Genomic DNA, 24,006 nt, shown 5'->3' on the forward strand with positions numbered 1-24,006 from the left:
AGAGCCAAGAAGTAATTTAATCCAAAAGAAGGAAAACAGAAAATAAAAACAATGAAAAGTACAATAATAACACAGGTTGAAAAACACAGATGAAGACCCAACTCCAAATACACATTATCACAATAAATGTAAATATTCCAAACTTGACAGTTAAAAGACTCCAAGACTGGATAAAAATAACAAAATTCAAATACATACTACATGTAAAATATACAGCTAAACCACAGGACACAGAAAGGTTAAAAGTAAGGGGATGGCAAATGACTGCGCTAATTATTAAGCTCTTTCTCCTCAGGTTCAAATTTATCCTTCTATACTCTACTTTGGTATCCTGGAAGTGGAACTGTGTGAACATATGTCTCGTTAGCCAGCTGGCTCCATGATGGGCCATGCCAACAGGAAGTTTTACAAAGATAACGTACAGCTGGAAGAAGGAGAAAGGACTTATTCCTTCCAATTTACCTCCGGTTTTGGACAGTGTCAAATGAGTCATGGTTCTTCACCCTGGCAGTGGCTGTTGGTTCCAGGTTACAGTTTCCCTGCCACACACACTTTCTTTAAACCAGCCTCCCTGTGGCCCTTAGAAATACCAAGCACTAGGTAGGTACCATCTCCTTAGAGGTCCGAGTCCCAGCTCTAAAAAAAAGCCCTCTTAAGAGTTCCTAAAGTACCAGAAACAGAGTTCCAAATTACTCAAGTTTAATAGTCCCAACTTCTTCCCACTGTTCTCAGAGTCCCAGGGAGGTAGGTGTTTACTATAGCTACTATCTCTTGTGATACCACAATGTTCTCTTTGCCTTTTCAGTTTCCCATTACTTGGTTAACAACTGTAAACATTAAATCTTCTAATTAAAATAAATGGCACAGTTCTGGCTCCTGACTGAGCCAACTGACACAATGATATACCAGCATATTATTAGGCCTTACAAAGCTGCCATGTTAGGGGACAGGAGTATTTGAGACCGTACAGATGCCAATTCTCTCCAAATTAATCTGTAAATTGAATGCAAGACTCATCAAAATGTCAACAGCACCCCAGAGCTTACAGGAACAAAGAGCAGAGAACTGCTAAGATAATTTCCTGGTAGAACAAGATCAGATATCAAACTTCCTATAAAAATATCATAGTTAAGACAGTTAAGTATTGATGTCATAAGCATAAAGAAAAAAGCCAAAAGAAAAGAATAGGCCCCTGTGACCCGTGTGGCCATGTATAAACAGCAGGGAAACGAATGGTGCTAGAATAAACTGCTGCCTGTCCAGCTCACCCTACATACGAAATCAATTTTATGTGGATTAAAGACCTAAATGCAAAAGCCCAACTTTAAAAAATTTAGAATGAAACACAAGAATTTATCCTCATGACCTTGGAGTAGGGATTTCTTAAACAAGAAGCACATCCTATAAGGACTACATGGCCAAACAGAGAGAGGAAAAAAAAAAAAAGACTAAATTTTTCAGCCTCCTTTTGCATCAAGGTTGGGCTGTATGTGTCAGATCTACTCAACAGCATACAAGCAAAATCAGGGTAACCCACTCCTGGAAGGTGTTCTCACAGGAGAGTCATGGATCCTTCCTCTTTTCTACAACTGGAAGGTTGACCCACCTTATCAAGAAGCCGTCTTGTACCACAAGGTTGAAGCTACACACTGAGAAAGCAACAAGACAAAGGATCTTAGATCCCTGAGGATCAAGGATCTATCCAAGCCACCCCTAAGCTGCTGGTCTCTGTGCCTAATTTTCATGAAAGAGAAACACATATCTATATTTAAGCTCTTTTATATTAGATTTTCTGCCACTCACGAACTTAAACCCAAGTGGTAACTGATATATGTCCAAAATGCTAGAATCATATAAAAGAAAGTAATCCAGATATGTGCGGTTAGCATCAGGAAAGCATGAGAAGAAAAAATAATTGTGGATTTAAATCACAATTTGAATGACAAATTGGGTCTGCCAAAGGAAAAAAAAAAACAAAAACAACACAGTAAAAGAGTGACTTCTGACTATAGTCAAAAAGAAGAACAATCACACTTGTCATGAAAGGTGATAATGAGTAAAACAAAACAGCCCATACACCTTGTGGGTGAATACTGGTAATAATGAAAACAATTGCTACCATTTACTGAGTACTTAACGTGTATCGGATTATCTCAAATAATCCTTACAATACTGCATTGCGATAGCAATTTTATGACACATTCAGAAGGAATAAGGAATGTTCCCAAGTCACACAGCTAGGATGTAGCCGTGCTGGTCTTCAAACTTCAGCCGCATCACTTATCAACTATGCAAAATGCTGGAGGCATGGGCATAGGCCTAGTTATGAAGGCTCATTAAACCTGCACTGAATTATTGAATCTTTTAAAAATAACAAAATGCTTAATTGTTTATAAAGGAGTTTATGCATTCCTGGTATTTCTAGTTCAATGTGGGTTTTTTTTTGTAACTACTGCTTAACACACTGAACACACGCCTCAAATGATAACATCAAGAAAAGCGAAAGGAAGATGAGAAAGGGTATGTATTTTATGTAAAAGTTAAATAACCACTCTAATCCCAAAGGAGGACACGGAATTTATGATTTCCTTAAACTGCTAGTAAAATGCTCAAAACTACTATGTTTATTAGACACGGTCTTTGCAGAGTTGATCAAAGAAGTCATCAACTGTATACTCACCACACTGAAATCAAGGTTGTGTTCAATCCATTTTTGCCCATCTCGGAATTCATCATGCAGTCCCATGATATAAAGGGTATCCAAAGCATCTACTATGGTAGCACCCATTTGTGAACTTCCTATATTTGGGGTGGGGGGGAAAACTGTCATTAAAAACACGCCCTTCACACAAGGTCTGTTTTAATTTTTTAATATGTAAAAATCAAAGTAGAACTATAAGGACCAAAAAGAATACCCAACATGGTTCACTTTTCCTTAAGAATAAATAATATACACTGTTTAATAGCTATTCCTAAAGATGGCATGTTGACAACTAATAGGAAGGTAAAGGAAACTAAAATTATAGTTCTCCTTCATTTTCTTCCTGGTCACAGTATGAGATCTCTGTCTACTTAACAGAGATAAACTTTTTTTTAAAAAAAAAGGATTAACTCAGGAAATGGGGAGGATGGTTCAAGATGATAAGCTAAGTCATAAGAACCACGTTCTTCTGGTACAAATTCACAGAAGGAGCAAAAAAAATACTTAGAAATATTAATAAAAGCACAATAAGACTAAAAGACCACAGTAAAACAGAAACTATAACAATCCTTAACAATGAAAAAGCAGGTTAATCATATTGAAAAAGAAGGTATTAAACAAAATGGAAGTAGAAAAAATTAAAATAGTAAGATCTACCTATCTTCAAGAGAGAGAGAAACCTGATGTTAAAGGAAAACAATTCAGGGAGGAACAAATTCAACAAAACTAGCTGATATCAAAACTAGACACTGTAAACATATGACAAGAAAATAGGTCACTCTTAGTAACAAATAAAACTCCAAAAATCCTGAATACAATCTAAAACAAATATAACAGCACAGTAAAAAAAATATAAGTAACAGCAGATGAGTCCTCCTCAATTACTTCTATCTTCTGAGAATGAAAATCATCCACACTCGTTAGTATCTACATTAAAACGGCTTCATTATTACACTGTCTTCATCAACATGAGTTTACTGTTATCCTTGCCAGAAAGATAAAAGGATAAAAGTTGCAAAATTATTTTACTGTTCATTCCAGGAACTTTCTGAAAGACCTGTCAACTCTTCAACATAAAGTACCAAATGATGGCTTATACCCCCAAACTCCTTACCTCCAATTCTCTGCTTATCAATCCAAAACTATTATATTATGGTCCTTACCTAATCATAACCAAGTACCCACCCCTACCCCAACTGAAGGGCTCATCTTAACCCAGACTTAAAATCTCAATAAATATCTCAACTTTGTCCTCTGACAGGTTACTAAGGCTCTGGTTAGGTAGTGATCTACATTCCACAGTTAGCATTAAACTCGGCTGTGTCTTATCGACAAGTTATCTTAATGGTATTTTAGGATTCAGCATTTGTCATTACTTCGTTATTATTCTTTCTTTCCCTCTTTCATTCCTTTTACCAGTGGGTAAACAGCGTTTTCTCCTGATGCTTTAAAGTTATAAAAATTCGTCCTTATAATGTCCTTAACTGACACCACATCTTCTTCATGTGATTCTAATAATTTCTTCAACTTATCAGGAAGTATTATCTTCCCACTAACAAGACAAGTATTCCACCACACTCTGGTAAGTTCCTAGGTCTTCTCCCCATTTAGCTCTCTTATGTTGACATTAACTAGAATTTTTGTTCTGGGTTATTACATACTTTCCTTTTACTTTTCTTTGTTCCTCAGCTTTTTATTAGGATAACAAATATTTTATCAACTCTTCAACATAAAGTACCAAATGATTGCTTATACCCCCAAACTCCTTACCTCCAATTCTCTGCTTAAGTATGTATCTCTTTATATTAGTATTCATCCAAAATATTTATCATGCTTATTTTAAATCCTTAAGAGTACCTATTTTTGTTATTTCAATTTTTATAGAGAGTTATGCTTCAGTTCTCTAGTTATTTATGGAGTCCTGGAAGTGCACATTCCTCTAAGGTGCTGACTACTCTGGAAAACAAAGTCCAGACCCACCTGTTCTGTACCAATTCTGGTTAGTTCCACAAGAAGAGGTTTGTGCCATGGGCTAAACAGACCAAGGAAGAGAAAGGCAAAATTGGGAGTTCCTGGCTATTACTACCTAGGATTATTTACCTAGACAACTCAAGATTTCAACTGGAAAAAGTTTTTAAAAATCTAAAACTACCCTTGGGTCAAAGAAGAAGTGAAACACAACATTGTAAAACATATAAAACATTAATAAATTTTATTGTGAGAACATAGGATTCAACTAATGAAGCTGTTAGAAAAACTCATAACGTGAAAATTTTATAGTATTTAATAAGAACAAATGAAAATAATTGAATTCACAACATTCTAAGGAAGAAAAAGAATGATAAACTTGAGCAAAAAGTAAAAGAATCAGAAAAGGCAAAAATTAACAAATTAGAAACAAAGAAAACTGTCAAAAATATAAAACTCAAAAGATAGTTTTATTAAAAGAACTATACAATGACTCTATCACTAAACAAATTCTAAAAAGTAGTCAGGGAATACAAAAGTACAAAATAAAACTGGATTGGGCACCTAGGATGACTTCGGCTCAGGTCATGATCGCACGATTCATGAGTTCGAGCCCCACGTCGGGATCTGTGCTGACAGCTCAGAGCCTGGAACCTGCTTCAGATCCTGTATCTCCCTTTCTCTGCTCCTCCCCCACTTGTGCGCTCGCTCTCTCTCTCTCTCTCTCTCTCAAAAATAAACATTAAAAAAAAACCTGCAACACACAGATACTGAGGAAATTAAGTATAAAAAGGCCACTTTAGTTATATTGTACCAATAAATTTGAAAAAAAATGAGTGAAACTGATGATTTTCTAAGAATATATGCATTATGTTTAATATAAATAGTAATGTATACTATATAAAAATATATGTTTTATATATAATTCTGACTTATGAAATAAACATAAAATCCAAACAAGCAAAACAGACCAACAAACAGAGGAAACTGTGAAGTTCTCAAAGAGCTACCCACTATAGAAGTATCACACTCTGGAAGTTCCATAGAATAGATTCTACCCTAATTTTAAGGATAGCAACTACTACATAAACTTTCATAGAACAAAGGAAAAGGGAGTTTAAATTCAATTTATGGATTCTGCATACCACGGATGCAAAAATCTCAGTAAGAAAAATAAAACTACTATCTGATCTCATTTGTGAGCATCATGGACATATTTGGGAGTAAAATTGCCAAGCTGTATGGTAATTGACGTTGAACTCTACAGGACAGTGTGCAAGAGCTCTCCAGAGCTACCACTTTATACACGCAGCAACAATGGATGAGAGTTCTAGCTGTTCCACCCTCCTTGTCAGTATTCGGTATTGCTGGTCTTTGTAATTTTACGCGTTCTAATATGAATGTATAGGATGTTATGTTGTGGTCTCAATTTTAATTTCTCTGACAACTAATGTGCTTACTGACTATGCATAAACTTTCTTTGGCATGTAATTATTTATATATTCTAAATACATCCACGTGTGTTTGTGTGTGTGTCATAAACACATTCTCCAAGTTTTGGGGCTTACTTACCTTTTTATTAATGTCTTTCAGAGAGCAGAAATTTTTATGAAGTCCAATTTATCCATTTTTCTCCTTTTGTGGCTTATGCTTTTTGTATTCTAAAACCTCTTTTCTTACCTCAAAGTCACAAAGATTTTCTCCAATGCTTTCTACTGAAAGTTTTATACTTTTTGCTTTTATGCTTAGATCTATGATCCATTTCAAGTTAATTTTTATGTACAATGAAGAATCAAGGTTTGTGATTTTTCTATATGAATATGTAGCTGATCCAGCATGATTTATTGGAAAGACTATCCTGTTTAGTCACAGACTTACCTAAGCAACTTTACTGAAAATTAATTAACCATGTATAATGTACATGCACTCCGAGTTCTGTTCTTTGCCACTGATCTCTGTGTCTGTCCTTACACTAAAACCATACTGCCTTCATTACTGCAGCTTTACAGTAAATCTTAAAATAAGGTAATATAAATCCTTCAACTTTGTTCTTCCTTTTAAAAAACTATTCTTACTATTGCCCAAGCTTTGCATTTTTATACAGATTTTTAGAGTCAGACTATCAATTTACACAAAAAGTCATTTTGATTGGGCCACCTCAATAATACTGAGTATTCCAATTCATAAACATGGCATCTCTGTCCTTTCAAACTTCTCTCAATAATCACAGTTTTAAGTGTGTGAATTTTACACATATTTTGTTAAATTCACCTACGTGCAGTTCATATTTTTTGATGCTACTACAAATGACATTATTTTTAAACTGCATTTTGACTATTTACCACTATACAGAAATACAATCTATTGGGGCGCCTGGGTGTCTCAGCTGGTTAAGCATCCAGATCTTGATTTTGGCTCAGGTCATGATCTTGCAGTTCACGAGTTTGAACCCCACAGCAGGCTCTGAGCCTGCTTGGGATTCTCTCTCACCCTCTCTCTCTCTGCCCCTACCCCACTCGCACATTCCCTCTCTCAAAATAAATAAACTTAAAAAATTTTTTTTAATATAATTTATTTTGTATATTAAACTTGTATCCTATGACCTTACTAAATTGTATTCAACCTAGGACTTTATTGTTGTTTTTTAGTAGATTTCTTAAGACTTTCTGCATGAATAATCACGTTGACTACAAGTAAAGACAGTATTACTTCTTCATTTCCAAACTTTATACTTTTGTCTTTTCCTTGCTTTAATGTACTGGTTAGGAGCTCATCTACAAAGTTACACAAAGTGAGAGAGCAGACATCCTTGCCTAATTCACAATCTTAGGGGAAAATATCTAGTCTTTCAACACGAGGCATGTGGCAAATTTTTTCCATTTGTTTCATCTTGGGGTGTGTGTTTTAATGTCTTTAATCAGGTTGAAGAAGTTCCCTTCTAACCAAGTCTGCTAAGAGTTTTTATAATGGATTGATCCTGAGTGTTGTTAAATGCTTTCTCTGCATCTACTGAAATGATCATATGGTTCTTCTTTTATTCCCTTAATATTTTCAATTACATCGACTAACTTCTAGATATTAAACCGACCATGTAATAATCATGAGTTACTATTCATTTTACATTTGCTAAATTAGATTTACTAATACATGGTTAAAGATTTTTGTGTCTATATCCATGAGGGGCATAGGTCTACAGTTTCCTTTGCTTGTAATATCAGTGTCTGGTTATGGTATTAAGGCTTTTGTGGTGCTACCAAGAAGATATAACAATCCTAAAGGTGTAAACACTTAACAAGAATATATGAATATAAGAAATGTATGAAGCAAAAACTGACAAAACTGAATGAGGTTAGGAGACAAATCCAAAATTACAGTTGAAGACTTCAACACCCTTCTCTCAGTGAGTAATAGAACTACTAGACAGAAATTTAGCAAGCACAGAGGAAGTCTGAACAACTCCATTAACCAATGGCATCTAACTAACATCAAGAGAACATTCTACTCAATAACAGCAGACTACACTTGTATATATTCTTTTCAAGCACAAATGGAACATTCACTAAGACAGACTATATTTTGGATCATAAAGTAAATCTTCAACAATTTAAAAGAACTGAAATACAGTGTTCTCTGACCATAAAGGAATTAAACTAAAATTCAGTGACAGAAAGATAAAAGGAAAATCTCTGAACATTTGAAAATTAAACAACTTACTCAAGGGAAACTTTTCTTCCCCAAGCTGAAAAATACATGGCTTTTCCCATGAGCTTCTATTTTTATTAATTAAGTTTTTGTTTGAAAATTCCAGTTAGCTAACATACAGTGCGATATTAGTTTCAGGTGTAGAATTTAGTGATTCAATACTTACACAGGACACCCAGTGCTCATCACAACGAGTGCCCTCCATAATCTCCATCACCTATTTCACCCATCCCTGTACCCCCAACCCTCAGATAGCCATCAGTTTGCTCTCTATGGTTAAAAGAATCTGTTTCTTGGTTTGCCTCTTCTTCCCCCCATGTTCATTTGTTCTGTTTCTTAAATTCCACACAAGAGTGAAATCATATGGTATTTGTCTTTCTCTGACTGACTTTATTTCACTTAGCAAAATATTCTGTAGCTCCATCCACATCACTGCAAATGGCAAAATCTCATTCTGTTGATGACTGAGTAATATTCCATTGTATATATATACCACATCTTCCTTATCCATTCATCCAGTCAGTGGACATTTAGGCTCTTTCCATAATTCGTTATTTTAAATAATGCTGCTATAAACATCGAGGCACCTGTATCCCTTCAAATTAGTATTTTGGTATCCTTGGGGCAAATACCTGCTAATACTAATGCAACTGCTGAATCATAGGGTAGTTCTGTTTGTAACTTTTTGAGGGACCTCCATACTATTCTCCAGAGCGGGTGCATCAGCTTGCATTCTCACCAACAGGGCAAGAGGGTTCCTCAAGAGAAATTTTAAAACATATTGAATTAAATGGAAAGTGAAACACAACATACCAAAATCTTTAGCATACAACTAAAGCAGCACCTACAGGAAATGTACAGCACCAAATGCTTACATTGGAGAAAAGGATCTCAAATCCACATTCCAGGCTTCCACTTAGAGCAATTTGAAAAGCAAGAGCTAAATCAACTCAAAACTGCAAAAGAAACAAAATGGTAAAGAGCAGAAATCAAAGAAATGAAAAACATAAAGAAAATATTAAAAAGATCAACAAATAGACATTTTTCCAAAGAAGACATATAGATGGCCAGCAGACACATGAAAGGATGCTCAACATTGCTCATCATCAGGAAAATGCAAATCAAAGCCACAATGAGTTATAGCACCTCACACCTGTCATAATGGCTAAAACCAAAAACATAAGAAATAACAAGGGATGACGAGGATGTGAAGAAAAAGGAACCCTCATGTACTATTAGTGGGAATACAGACTGGTGCACCAACTGTGAAAAACAGTATGGAGGTTCCTCAATAAATGAAAAATAGAATTATCATATGATCCAGTAATTCCACTACTGGGTATTTATCCAAAGAAAATGGAAACACAAATTTAAAAAGATATGTGCACTCCTATGTTTATTGCAGCATTATTTATAAAAGCCAAGATAAAAGCAATACAATAGAAAATTACTCAGCCATCAAAAAGAATGAAATCTTGCCATTTGCAACAACATGGATGGATCAAGAGGATACAATACTAAGTGAAATAAGTCAGCTTGAGGAAGACAAATACCATATGATTTCACTCATATGTGGAATTTAAGAAATAAAACAAAATAAAAGAGACAAACAAAAAACACACAGAGAACAAACTGGTGGTTGCCAGAGGGAAGGTGGGCAGGGGATGGATGAAAGAGGTAAAGAGGATTAAGGAGTACACTTACCACGATGAGCACTGACTAATGTACAGAATTGCTAAGTCATTATATTCTACACTAGAAATTAGTATACACTCTATGTTATTACTTGAATAAAAAAATAAAGTGAACCATGATAAATTTTTTAAAAAGATCAATGAAACCAAGCTTCTAGCAGGACAAAGAGAGAGAAAATATGAATTACTAATATCAGGAATGAAAGGGGATTATCTCTACAGCTGCCACAGACATCCAAAAGATAGCAAGGCAATACTCCAAACACTCTATGCACATAAAATCAATAACTAAGATGAAATGGACCAATTCCTCAAAAACCATAAACTACCAAAACTCACCCTGGAAGAAATACAGTTGGTCCTTGAAGAAGCCTAGGGTTAAGGATGCTGAACACAATGCAGTCAAAAACTCATATAACTTGACTCCCCAAAAACTTAAGTACTAATAGCCTACTACTGTTTACTAGAAGCCTACTGATAATAGTTGATTAACACACACTGTCTTAATAGACAATGTTTAGAATTAAATTTAGTTTATAATTAAACTACATTCTTACAATAAAATATGATAGAAAAAAGTTATTAATAAAATCATAAGAGAAAATGCATTCACACTACTGTACTGTATTTATCAAAAAAAAACCAAAAAAAAACCCAAAAACACCCTATATATAAAGTAGACCCATGCAGTTCAAACCCATGTTGTTCAAGAGTCAACTGTAGATAAGCTGATTGGTCCTTACTGTTAAAGAAACTGAATTTTCAGTTTAAAAACCTCCCGGGGGGGGGGGGGGGGGGGATATCTCTAGATGCAGATGGCTTCACTGGTGAATACTATCAACACTGAAGAAGAAAATAAAATCAATGTTAAACAATATCTTCCGGAAAAATAAAGAGCAGAGAACACTTCCAAATTCATTTTATGAGACATTACCTGGATACCAAAACAAGCAAAGATAATGTAAGAAAAATACAAAGCAATATAAATGCAAAAGATAAGTACAAAAATCCTCAACAAAATATTAGAAGTCATAAGCCAGTTAAGTTAGAAATAGCAAGAAGAATTTATACATAAACATACCTACATACACAGACACAGACACGTATAGAGAAAATAAAGGCACACTTCAAAAACACTGCAAAGTTAACACTCTTTTCCAAATCAAAATTCTTCCCTTTAAGGGCGAGAAGACCTATTCCTAACAAAACTCTTAATTCTTCAGTATATCTAAGTAAAAAGAATTCATTCCATTAATCACTGTTGGAATAATTAGTATCAGTGCTAATTTACATCCAGCAACATTTTCTTCTCACTCACTAGCTCCAGGAGTTTGCCTTCACGGGGCAAAACCAAAAGAATATATGCCATCCTTCTGGAAGTAGCATTTGGTTCGAGGATGGGCACAAAAGCCAATTTGAGACAAGAAACAATGAGTCAACAAAGTTTCTACGAAAACCAAGTGCTCTCTGCTCTACAGATGTGGTAGTACGTGTATATATACAGCTTCACACTGAGGCAGCCGTCCTGCTAAGAAGCCAGCCTGAAGATATCAACACACAGAGGAAAACAGAGAAAAGACATAAATAAAAAGCTTAGTTGGACTCCCATCTATGCTAGGACTTCATTGAGCTGATTAAATTTACTTTAGTTTAAGCCATTTTGAAATGGATTTTCTGTTATCTGCACGTAAAGAATCCTATGATGCCAAGGACTAACCAGATAGAAGTCAGAGGAATGCTTATTTCAGTTACCACATAAAAGAATTTTTTAATAATTGAAGCTAGTAAAATGGAAAAGAACACGTTTTTAAGTTCTTTTCCATGTAATCTCAAATACTGTAAGTAAAGGTTCAATACTCGCCTGTATGTTCCTACCATAATAGAGAGGCTAGACTTTTGAAGTTTCTTTCAATTCTAAGATTCTGATTCTTAAAGACATACTGAATTTGGGACATCAAATGAGACACTCAGAACTATTACCACTCAGTTAGACTTCTCCTAAAGTAAAACGAAACAAAACAAAAACAACACAAAACAAAACAGGGGCACCTGGGTGGCTCAGTCAGTTAAGCATCAGATTCTTGGTCTCAGCTTAGGTCATGATCTCAGGGTTTGTGAGTTCCAGCCCTGCGTCAGGCACAGCGCTGTCAGCGAGGAGCCTGCTTGGGATTTTCTCTCTCTCCACCTCTCCCCTGGTTGCTCTGTCTCTCTCTCTCAAAATTAATAAACTTACCAACTATTTTGCCTAGGACCCGTATCCATCTGATAAATGTTAATACAGTATATGTTCTGAGAAATACGGTTTAAAAAAGAAGTAGAAAATTAACATGCAACTTTTATTTTACACATTTATTACTCTAATCCTTTAGAAGGACTAACAGTTTACCAAAGAGTTTAATACTGAAAAAAATATTTACTTGAAAAGAGGATCTAATTTTAATTAACCATTAAACATAAAATGTCTTTTCCTGCACTAATGTCTCACACTGTGGCATCCACAAAACAATGGGAACTTTTCCATTTGTAACCTTTGCTAAGGAAATATGCTTTATTTCATTAGGTGACAGATTCTAAGTTAACTGTATTAAGATATTTCTGATGTCTTTGATGACCTAAAGAAAAATTTTTTCCATTATTCCTCGATTCCAACACCTCTGAAACCCAAGAGAAATGATCTTTTCAGACATTTTATGTTTTACAGAAAATAAGCAAGCAACAAATTACAAGAGAAATCATAGCATTAGAAAAACTCTTTCAAATGTCACGAGGAAAAATGCTGTGATTTAGGTTACTGTGGTGGCACATTACAATTAGCAAAGATAACTACCCTGCAAATAACTAGTCCATGTGCCTCCCTACTTCAATATTTTCTTAACTTCACCTATTATTACTTAAAAGATACCCATTACATCAAGAAAAATTGAGAATGCGGGAAAGAGGTGAAGACTATAATAAATAACAGCTTGATGATTCTCAAGACTTATCCTTAGGTTAAGTAAAAGTTGTTAAGTACTTTTTGAAATGGAGACGTTTAACAAGTAGAAGTGAGCTCAAGAGACCTACAAAGTTAGAGTGAACTCAGGCTGAACACAGCTCTTCCCCAGACCTCCATCCACAAACAAATGAATCTTTCCCTTGGAATTGTGAGTGTACAATATCACCCACTCACCTTACCAACCAAATCACCTTGGGCATGTGACTTTTTTATATATACAGAGCACTACTGCTTTCTTTCACGTCTCTTCCCCCTCATAATGCAGGGGGTATCAGAACTGTGCTGAAGAAAGAGAATTACAAATAGGTACCTAACTTCCCTGACATTAAAGAAAAAAGTGCAGAAAAAGCTTCAAAACACTGATAAATGACTACAACATCTGTAGAGGTAGAAAATCTACCACATTATCTGTATATTCTAAAGCAACTAGCATGAAATCTTGACTGAAGCTTGCAAAAAAAAAAATACATGTTGCTTCAAATTATAATAGAAATGTTCAGGTTTTAGAAAGTACTTAAGAACTTAGATTCCGTTTTAAAGATGGATACAGTAGTTAGAAGAGGTAAACTTACCAAAGATATTAGTGGAGTGTCCTTTCCTTGCAATGGGTCTGAGTTCATTATGTCCCCATCCATATATCCTATAATTATCCCAGGCATGTTTCATCATCTGAGAAAAGAAAAATTATAATCCATCAATTAACATCACTCACAGACCATTATTTCATCGATCTATATCATCTATCACTGCAGCCTTACCCATTCTTCCTGTTACCTCCTATATCAGAGTATTATTCTATTAACATTTTTTTACTAGCGTAATAACCCACATCATCATGTTTAACCTCAGTCTACACAAGAGAAGAAAAACTTGGGTATAAAAGACAAGTTCTTTTTATTGGGGAAGAAGGTGTCTGTTCAGCACTCTTTCCTTTGAGGAACTGCCAATTCTTTGGGGAATAGCTCCCCTTCCCTCCCTGTGATCACGACGGCACTGTCAATCAAGGGGCTCTGATTCCACAACCAATTACTAGAGAACTCCTTACCCTTAGGCTGAAGATCAGCAAAATCCTTCTTTAAAATAAATACTTCAGGCTTTGCAGTCCATACCGTCTCTAGCAATTACTTAACGCAGCTACCATAGCACAAAAGTAGCGTTAGACAATACATAAACAAATGGATATACCTTCTCCAACTAAATTTTATTTTAAAAAAATAGACAGCAGGCAGAATTTGGCCTGTGGGTTGTAGTTTGCCAACCCTGACCTAATCACAGTGACTAGGTAACTGTGATTCAAGTAGTGGCAATCAAGTCCTTCTATGCATATTGTTATAGACACTAGGAGATAAAGGGACTCTCTCATTTTGCAATCTCAAGGTCTGTGTAACACATTATCTTGGGCTGATGGGGGCTAACACTCTCCCAATGTGGAGATACTAAACGAAAGGATAAAATGAATATTATTGACAATAACACCTACAGACTTGGATTTAGCCAAGCTCGAAGCCCTAGTTTACAGCCACTTAGCTAGTAAATATTTTTTTTTATATCAACTAGTTTGAACTATCAACTAGTTTGTTAATTATACAACAGGTGAATTATTTAATAGTGGACTGTGGTATATAAAAAATCTATTCATTTAACAGTATATCAGTCATTCAAATATTCCTCAACTTGCTTTTTTACAGCTTGCATTATTCACACACCAAAACCAGACAAAGATATTACAACAAAACTGAAAACCAGTGTATCTCAAAAACAGATGCAAAATTCTTTAACCAAAATTAGCAATCTAGAGAGGATACTACATAATGACCAAGTACAGTAAAACCTAGTTTTAACCTAGACTAATTTAACATTCAAAAGCCAATCAACAGAATCCACGTTACTAGAATAAAAGGAAAAACATCATACGATCATTTTCATAGAGGCAGACGAAGCACTTGACAAGATTCAACAGCCATCCATGATAAAAACTCTCAATAAACTATAAGGAAATGCCTGCCATCTAATAAAGGGGATCTTCAAAAAACCTACAGCTGACATCATACTTAAGACTAAATTCTTAACCCTTCAAGTTGATAACAAATCAAGTATGTCCATTCTCCACATTTATTTTCAATAATGTACTGGAAGTCCTAGCCAGTAAAACAAGAAATAAAAGGCATAACAATCAAAAAGTATAAAGGAAAAGCACCTCTATTCACAGAGGACATTACTATGTATAAGGAGAATCCTAAGCAATCTAAAAAATAATAATAATAACCCACTAGAACTATAATGACTTCAATAAAATTAACAGGGATACAAGTTCAGAAAACTAAAGTCAAGGGGCGCCTGGGTGGCACAGTCGGTTAAGCGTCCAACTTCAGCCAGGTCACGATCTCGCAGTCCGTGAGTTCGAGCCCCGCGTCAGGCTCTGGGCTGATGGCTCAGAGCCTGGAGCCTGTTTCCGATTCTGTGTCTCCCTCTCTCTCTGCCTCTCCCCCGTTCATGCTCTGTCTCTCTCTGTCCCAAAAAATAAATAAACGTTGAAAAAAGAAAAATTAAAAAAAAAAAAAAAGAAAACTAAAGTCAAATATATTTCTATATGCTAGTAATAAACACCAGAAATGGAAATTAAAAAACAAGTCCATTTATAATAGCATCAAAAAACATGAAATATTTAGGAATAAACATAATATGTGCAAGAAATTATATATGAAGAACTATAAACACTGACAAATTAAAGAAAACCTAAATAAGTGGAAACATGTAACATGCTCATGGAACACTGAATACTGTTAAGATAACAATTCTTCTCAATTCATCTACAAATTCAGTAAAATCCCAATCAAAACCCAGCAACCTTTTATTTTACGTAAAAAAAGTGAATTCTAGAAAGGCAAAGGACCCAGAAACACGAAAACAATTTTTAAAAAGAACACAGTTTGAGGATTTAACCTGATTTCAAAGCTTACTATTAAGTTAAAGTCTTTAATACAGTGTCCTACTGGCATTAAGGATAAGTATACAGATTAATGGAACAGGTAGGAATCCAGAAAGAGCCTCAACATCTACTGAATCTGTCATTTGATTTTAAACAAAGTGCCAAGCATGAAAAGATGCTCAACGTTGCTCCTTATCAGGGAAATACAAATCAAAACCACACTCAGATATCACCTCACGCCAGTCAGAGTGACCAAAATGAACAAATCAGGAGACTATAGATGCTGGAGAGGATGTGGAGAAACGGGAACCCTCTTGCACTGGTGGTGGGAATGCAAACTGGTGCAGCCACTCTGGAAAACAGTGTGGAGGTTCCTCAGAAAATTAAAAATAGACCTACCCTATGACCCAGGAATAGCACTGCTAGGAATTTACCCAAGGGATACAGGAGTACTGATGCATAGGGGCACTTGTACCCCAATGTTCATAGCAGCACTCTCAATAATAGCCAAATTATGGAAAGAGCCTGTCCATCAACTGATGAATGGATAAAGAAATTGTGGTTTATATACACAATGGAGTTCTATATGGCAATGAGAAAGAACGAAATATGGCCCTTTGTAGCAACGTGGATGGAACTGGAGAGTGTGATGCTAAGTGAAATAAGCCATACAGAGAAAGATAGATACCATACGTTTTCACTCTTATGTGGATCCTGAGAAACTTAACGGAAACCCATGGGGGAGGGGGGGAAGGAAAAAAAAAAAAAAGAGGTTAGAGTGGGAGAGAGCCAAAGCATAAGAGACTCTTAAAAACTGAGAACAAACTGAGGGTTGATGGAGGGTGGGAGGGAGGGGAGGGTGGGTGATGGGTATTGAGGAGGGCACCTTTTGGGATGAGCACTGGGTGTTGTATGGAAACCAATTTGACAATAAACTTCATATATTGAAAAAAAAAATAAAATAAAGTGCCAAGGTAATTCAATAGGAAAAGGATCATTTCAACAAATGATGCTGAACAGCTAGAAAGCCCTACAGGCAAAAACTGAAGTGTACCCTTACTTCAGACAATAAAAAATTAACTGGCAACAGATCACAGAGTGGAATGTCAAAACTAAAACTTAAACATGTACCCACACAAATACTGACACAAAAGTGCTCATTGCCAACTTTATTCCTAATAGCCAAAAACTGGATCAGATGTTGAACAACCATTCAACAGGTGAATAAATAAAACAAACTACGGTACCTGCATATAACAGAATACTGTTAAGATAAAAATTACCTTCATGTGCAATCTACATAGATGAATCTCAAAAAAATCATGCTGAGCAAAAGTGCAGAAACAAAATATCACATACTTTATGATTCCACTTCACTGAAACTCTAGAAAAGACCAGTCTAATCTGCAATGACTAGAAACAGATCGGTGGTTGCCTGGGACCAAAGAGTAGACTGACCAGAGAAGGGCACAAGAAAGCCATTTTGAGACTGTAAACGTATTCACATCTTGATAATAGTCGCTGTTATACAGGTGTATACATCTGTCAAAACCCATAACCAAGCAGTACTCTTTTATATTTTTAACAAGCAGTACTCTTAAAACAGGTACATTTAATTGTATACACATTACGCCTCAATAAAGCTGATTCTTAAAAGAAATCTAATAGTCTGCCATATCTTCCCCACTCATAATTCCCACTCTCCTGGGGCAATTAAACTCTTTCACCTGTTTTTTTCTATCTAAGACTATATTCTGAAATATAGTCTACAGTGCTATTTCAGCATTTAGATATTTACTGTACTCTCCTATAGTTACGGTAATTTAGCTTTCTTATGCCACTACTATCTCCACGTAAACTTCCCCACATAGATTTCTCCCGCCCACATCCTCCCAATTTAAATAACAACATGCTTTTCTTATAATTATCACTCTATTTTATTCAACTTTTGTTTTTCCTGCTGTTACCTACTTGTCTGAGGGTTTGAGTTCTTTGTTTGCTTAGGTTTTTAATGTATCGATTCTGAATTTACTTCCAAATTATACTTGAGCTTCAAAACTTGTCTCAGTATAATCAAACACACCAGATAAGACTATCAGTTCCGTTTTATTCTCTGATGTACCAATCCTTCCTGAAGCTCTCCACCCTCCAGCTCTAAGCTCTGCCCAAAGCACAGCAGTCACCCTGCTGAGTCCCTTATTCACCATCCGGAGAGCGCCCTTCCTTTCTCTCTCTAGTGACAGATCCCCTATTGCCAAAAGCCCTTCTCTTCCTATTTTTGTGCTGAAGCATATTTTCCGATAGCAATCTGAGAAAATGACTAAATTTACTCTCAGATTTGATTCATAAATTGGCTAAATAGATCATTCTTTCTAAGCCATTGCTCCACTCTCTTCCAGTTTCCAAAATTGTGACTGAGGAATCTCAGGTGCCATTATGTACAATCCCATCTTTTGAGTGGAGCCTTTTTTTTCTCCCTAAACTTTTAGGATCACTATTATTATTTTTTTTTTTTTTTTTTTTTTGAGAAGGAGTGTGCATGTGTGTAGGGGGTACGGGTAGAAAGAGACAGGGAGAGGGGAAGGGGGGAGAGGGAGGGATGGAGGGAGATGGAGAGAGAGAGAAAGAAAGAGAGAGAGAGAAAGAGAGAGAGACAATCTTAAGCAGACTCTATGTCCAGCACAGAGCCCAACACAGGCTTGATCTCACAACTGTGAGATCATGATCTGAGCCAAAATCAAGAGTTGGACACTTAACTGACTGAGCCACCCAAGTGCCCCTAGAATCTGTTTTTGAATGCCTATTTTTCTAAAATTTCAGAAGTCTCTCTTTTTGTTTTTTTGTTTGTTTGTTTGTTTGTTGCTCACTGTTGTTCTATGCCTGACAGGTCCTCTCAATCTGTAAACTCACATTCTTTAGTTTCAGCCAATTTTTTCTTAAATTGTTTCTTTGATTTCTTCTCCTCCTTTTTCCTCTATCTAATCACCTGTTAGATGTTCTTGACTGATCTTATTTTCTTGTTTTCTCAATCTCTTTGTTCTACTGATAGATTTGCTCAATTGTATCTTCCAACTCTTCTACTGAATTTTAAAATTCTATCACACTTTTTATTTCCAAAAAGCTCCTTCGTATGCTATAAATGTTCCTTTTCAGAACTTATTTTTCTCACTTTATGAGTTCCATTTTTTGTCACTCCAATGATGTTAATGCTTTTGTTTTTTTCTCCCCCCTGTATTGTTTCTGTATTCTCTGAATTCCTTTCTTCCATCTGTTTTATTCTCTAATGTGAGAAACTTTCCTGAAATGCCTGGTGATCTTTGTTCTTCACTTAAGAGGGAAACAAATGATAATTAAAGGCTATCAGTAAACAAGCAGGACTTGAACTGAGCCTCATCTTAGTTAGGGAGCACAGGTGACACCCAGTGGTGTTTCACTGAGGAACAGTGTAGAAGACTCTTTTGTCTTGGGCCAGTCTCTTCAAAGAGAAGTCATCCACTCTCCTGCTTATTGAATACACACCTGGCTGTCAGAATTCTGAGAGCTCACAAGAAAGCAGTCTTAATATATTCAGAACATTTTTCACTTAATTCCCTCCACCTTAGCCACTTTTTTTGTTTTCCCTCAGCCATACCTGGTGTTCCCCAAATCCAGATCTTCCCTAATTCATCCCTCCAAAAGGTAAACTTTAGTGTTCTGTTGGGGAAGGGAGGGCAGCAGCTAGGATGCCAAAACTAGAGAACTGAGGATCTAGGAGTTAAGAGCACCTCTTAAAATTTTCAAATAATCCCTTTCCAATTTCATTATACCCCTGCCTTCAGAGGTAAACAATGTCTCTAATTCTTGAAATGCTCAGGTATCCTGCCATTCATATCACCTTGCCCCTTGTTAGCTTCTTTCACCACCAGCTTAAATTTCAACTTTCTCTGTGTGTTAAGCCAGTATCGATAATGTTTAATAGGAGCCTATACAGGCAATGGCTTGTAAAAATACCGGATAATGTGGTGTGCTCTAAAGGGTTAACTCACCAGGTCTGAGTTGTCCAAACCCTATACATCCTAAAGAAAGATATGTCCTGTGCCAGACTCCTGGAAAATAACTGCTAAAATTTTATTATCCTGTCTGTCAAGAATATCTTCATTTAAATGAAGCTTTGGGCCATGTCAGTTCATGTTCACAATGTGATTTATGGTGGCAGCCTTGGGCCACATGGTATCAGCCTGCTCTTTGGAGGACTTGGGAGAACTAAGTTCAGCCACGCCTAAAGAATGAATCTCAAACAAAAACCCTGGACACCAAGGCTCAGGTGAACTTCCCTTGTTGGTGATATTTCATACACAGCATCACACAACACTGCTGGAAGAATTAAGTGGTGTCCACCGGAAAAGGACAACTAGTAACTTGCATCTGATGTCTCCTGGACTCTGTCCTATAAGCTTTTTCTATTACTAATTTTAATCTGTTGCCTACTGCTGTAATAAACCAAAATCATGAATATAACAGCTTTGCTGAGTTCTGGGAGTACTTCTAGCAATCACTGAGGCTGTAGGTGGTCTTGGGAGTCTTCTAAACACACACTGTTATTTGAATTATTACATACATAAGAAAATATTTCAATAAATTCTAATGACATCTAAAAAAAAAAAAAAAGTCAGGCATCTCAAAAAACAAACAACAACAAAAACGTTTGTCAACGTTTCCCCCATACAGTCTAAATCCTTTAGCAGCCAGTGCATAAAACAGACTCCAGGATCCAGAGTACAGTTCTATTTCACAATTCCATCAAGGTCCAGTTCTTACACTAATTCATAAGGTCAAGCTTAAAGAATCTACTAAATCTTCCATGTTCATTATTAGAATATATTTGAATACGTATCTATTTGAACTAAACTTATTGTCTTATTTTATGATAAACAATCCCTTTGAAATATTGTTGATGCTGTTACAACCTGACAAAATCTTTTTTTCACAGGCACTGCAACTGCAAACTCTACCAAGAATTAGCAGTTCTAATTAACAAAATTTAACTGTAATATTCACCAGACTTTCCCCTCTCTGTTATTGTCTTTATCTCCAAGTAACTCCTAGAATAACAAATTGAAAGACTTCTGAGATTAAACAATTTAAAGAATTCTGAGGTCAACTGCTTCCCATTCCTCAATCCATTGAGACTGTTTGGAAGGAATCTGCAGTGTGGTTGAGGGGTTTCATGACCCATTCCTTAAAAGATGGCAGATGTAATGTTAACTTTTCAGGAGCATGTTTATGAGGAGATTTGCATAGTATCTAGCAGAGTCCCTTGTAAGTAAACCCTTAAGAAATTTCCTATTCAATGATAAATTATTTATAGATCTAGTCTACATTATTTATAAAATGCTGACTATCAAAAGATCTCTCAATACAGAATGGTGTAACAATCCAAACATTATATCAAAATTTTAAGTGTCCAATAATATTACAATCCATATTAAGAAAGAGTGAGTTCTAGCCTTTACTGCCAACTTGGAATCTGAACCACAACCATGACCCAAAAACAAACAAGAAAAAGTATGACACCATAGATGATACAAATGTTCATATATATTAAAATCCAGTCAAACGCCATAACCATTCCATATCATAAATCTCGGCTTATTACCTCTTTAATTTTTTCCCTTTTCTTTCTTATGTCATTATCTTCTGGGTCTCCACCATCTATTCCTATTAGATTTGGTATAGGGACTGGTGGCAGTGGCTTCTTCTCTTTTGTCTTCATTTCTTGGACTACCTTATTTTTCTCTGTCTGAATTTCTGCTCGGATTTCCTCTCTCGACTTTTTTAATTTTTCTTTTGCTTCTTCCAGGGCCTTCTCGTGATCAGCTCGAATTTTATTTCTCAAACGTTCTTCTTCTTCCCTGGGAGAAGAAAAAAAGACTAGTTAAGAATAACCCTTAATTACTTCAATATAAAATGTAAAGTTTCCTCCACCAAACCCTGGTAGATGTTTTCTACTCCTGCCATTAAAAGGTAAGGATGATCTGTGAGAGACCCAGCTCTATCTGCCCCTACAGGATACATGTAACTTGGTATAAGCCCTGGGTGCTAAACAGTAAACACTCTACAAGCCTGGAGAAGAGGGAACCTAGAAAGAAAGTTATAATTGCAGGACCAAAAGAGCAATTGGTAACTTGTCAGGAGACACATGAAAAAGGAAAAGTGGGAGAAGGAGAGAAGGGAGGGGGAGAGGGGCAGAGAGACAACCCAGAGAGAAAACTAGATAGGGGAGAGAAAATTAGTAACAGAATTAAGTATGAAGAGGGGACAAAAATATAAATATGGGGTCAAGGAAAGAGATAAGTGGAAAAGATAAGAGCTCAGGAAATTTTTCATTTGTTACATAGTACAAAACATGCTTCTAAAACTTTCACATTTTGGAAATACCATAGATCTGAAAACACAATTCCCAACTGATGTGGGCAGAATGCTTAAAACTCCCTTGAGCCCTCGTTAAAAATACAGATTCCAATTCGGTAGGTCTGTATGAAAACCATGAATGTGTATTATTAAGAAATCCTCTGAGGAATTCTGGTATGCACACAGATTTGGAAACCACTACCGCAGGGGACGCCTACAGGGTCTTTCACCCAGCCCTAGTTTTGTGAGAGCTCGATCTCTCCACACATCTGCCCCAATCCACACGAATGAATACAAGAGTGGTAGTTACTATTTTCCAAATCAGCCAATGATGACTCCTCTAAGGGTAAATATCTAACTCCACAGTCAGCAGAGTCCCCTCTCCAGAAATTTAATTCAAACTCTGCACACAGCTGGATCCACAACATTGCTGGTGGGAATATAAAATGGTACAGCCACTCTGGAAAAGGTTAGTGGTTTCTTAAGAAACTAAACACGCGACTATCACAAAATTCGGCAACTGCACTGGACATTTATCCTGGAGAAGCGAAGGCTTATGTTGACACAAAAACTTATACACAGCCCATGGCAGAAAGACAAGAACTGTATGATTCCACCCATATGAGACACTCAGAGTAGTCAAAATCCTAGAAAGGAGAATGGTGGCTGCCGAAGGACAGGGGAAAGGGAAATGGGAAGTTCCTGGTTAATGGGTACAGCTGCAGCTCCTACAAGATGAAAGAGTTCTGGAGATGGCGGCTCAACAATATGACAGCATTTACTACCACTGCACCGTATGCTTAAAAATAGCTAACGTGATAGATGTTACATGTATTTTACCACAATTGCTAAAAATTGGCGGGGGGGGGGGGGGAGGGGGGATCCTATACAGGAAAGTTGGTGACGGCTTTACCCATAATAGGCAAAAACTGGAAACAACCCAGGTGTCCTCCAACAAGTAAATAAACAAACCAGTGTTTCTACTTGGTATAGCCACAATATGGAATACTACTTGCAATAAAAAGAAATAAACAATTCATCTACACTTGAATGAATTTCAAAGGTATTACTATGTGAGTGAAAGAAGCCAGTCTCAAAAGGTTACATTCTAGATTTTTTTTTTTTTTTAACGTGACATTCTCAAAAAGACAAAAATGTAAGGATGGTGAATAAATCAGTGGTTGCCAGGAGTTACGGATGGGGGAAGGGTTGGCTATAAAGGAATAACACGAGAGTTTTTTGGGATGATAGCATTGTTACGTATCCCAATTATAGTGACTATGGGAATATGTATGTGTGTTTAAAAATCACAGAAGTGTACATCGAGAAAAATATCAATTTACAGTCTAATATTAAAAATTAAATTGTTGGGGCGCCTGGGTGGCGCAGTCGGTTGAGCGTCCGACTTCAGCCAGGTCACGATCTCGCGGTCCGGGAGTTCGAGCCCCGCGTCAGGCTCTGGGCTGATGGCTCGGAGCCTGGAGCCTGTTTCCGATTCTGTGTCTCCCTCTCTCTCTGTCCCTCCCCCATTCATGCTCTGTCTCTCTCTGTCCCAAAAATAAATAAACGTTGAAAAAAAAATTAAAAAAAAAAATTAAATTGTTAAATGTTTAGAGAAAAAACTGGA

General features: G+C 36.2%; 1 protein-coding gene across 2 annotated transcripts in view; it reads right to left on the bottom strand.

Annotated features, from left to right (window-relative positions):
- Window positions 1–24,006, bottom strand: part of MAN1A2 (mannosidase alpha class 1A member 2) — a 178,989-nt gene that overhangs the window by 118,461 nt on the left and 36,522 nt on the right. For both annotated transcript variants that reach the window (XM_047870244.1, XM_047870245.1), the window contains exons 2-4: window positions 21,625–21,880; window positions 13,633–13,729; window positions 2,681–2,799 (exon numbers count right to left, since the gene is read on the bottom strand). In XM_047870244.1, coding sequence (XP_047726200.1) covers window positions 2,681–2,799; window positions 13,633–13,729; window positions 21,625–21,880 — 472 coding nt within the window. The remainder of the gene's footprint in view (window positions 1–2,680; window positions 2,800–13,632; window positions 13,730–21,624; window positions 21,881–24,006) is intronic.

This window comes from Prionailurus viverrinus, chromosome C1 (assembly GCF_022837055.1).
Source record: "Prionailurus viverrinus isolate Anna chromosome C1, UM_Priviv_1.0, whole genome shotgun sequence".
NCBI classification, from domain to species: domain Eukaryota; kingdom Metazoa; phylum Chordata; class Mammalia; order Carnivora; family Felidae; genus Prionailurus; species Prionailurus viverrinus.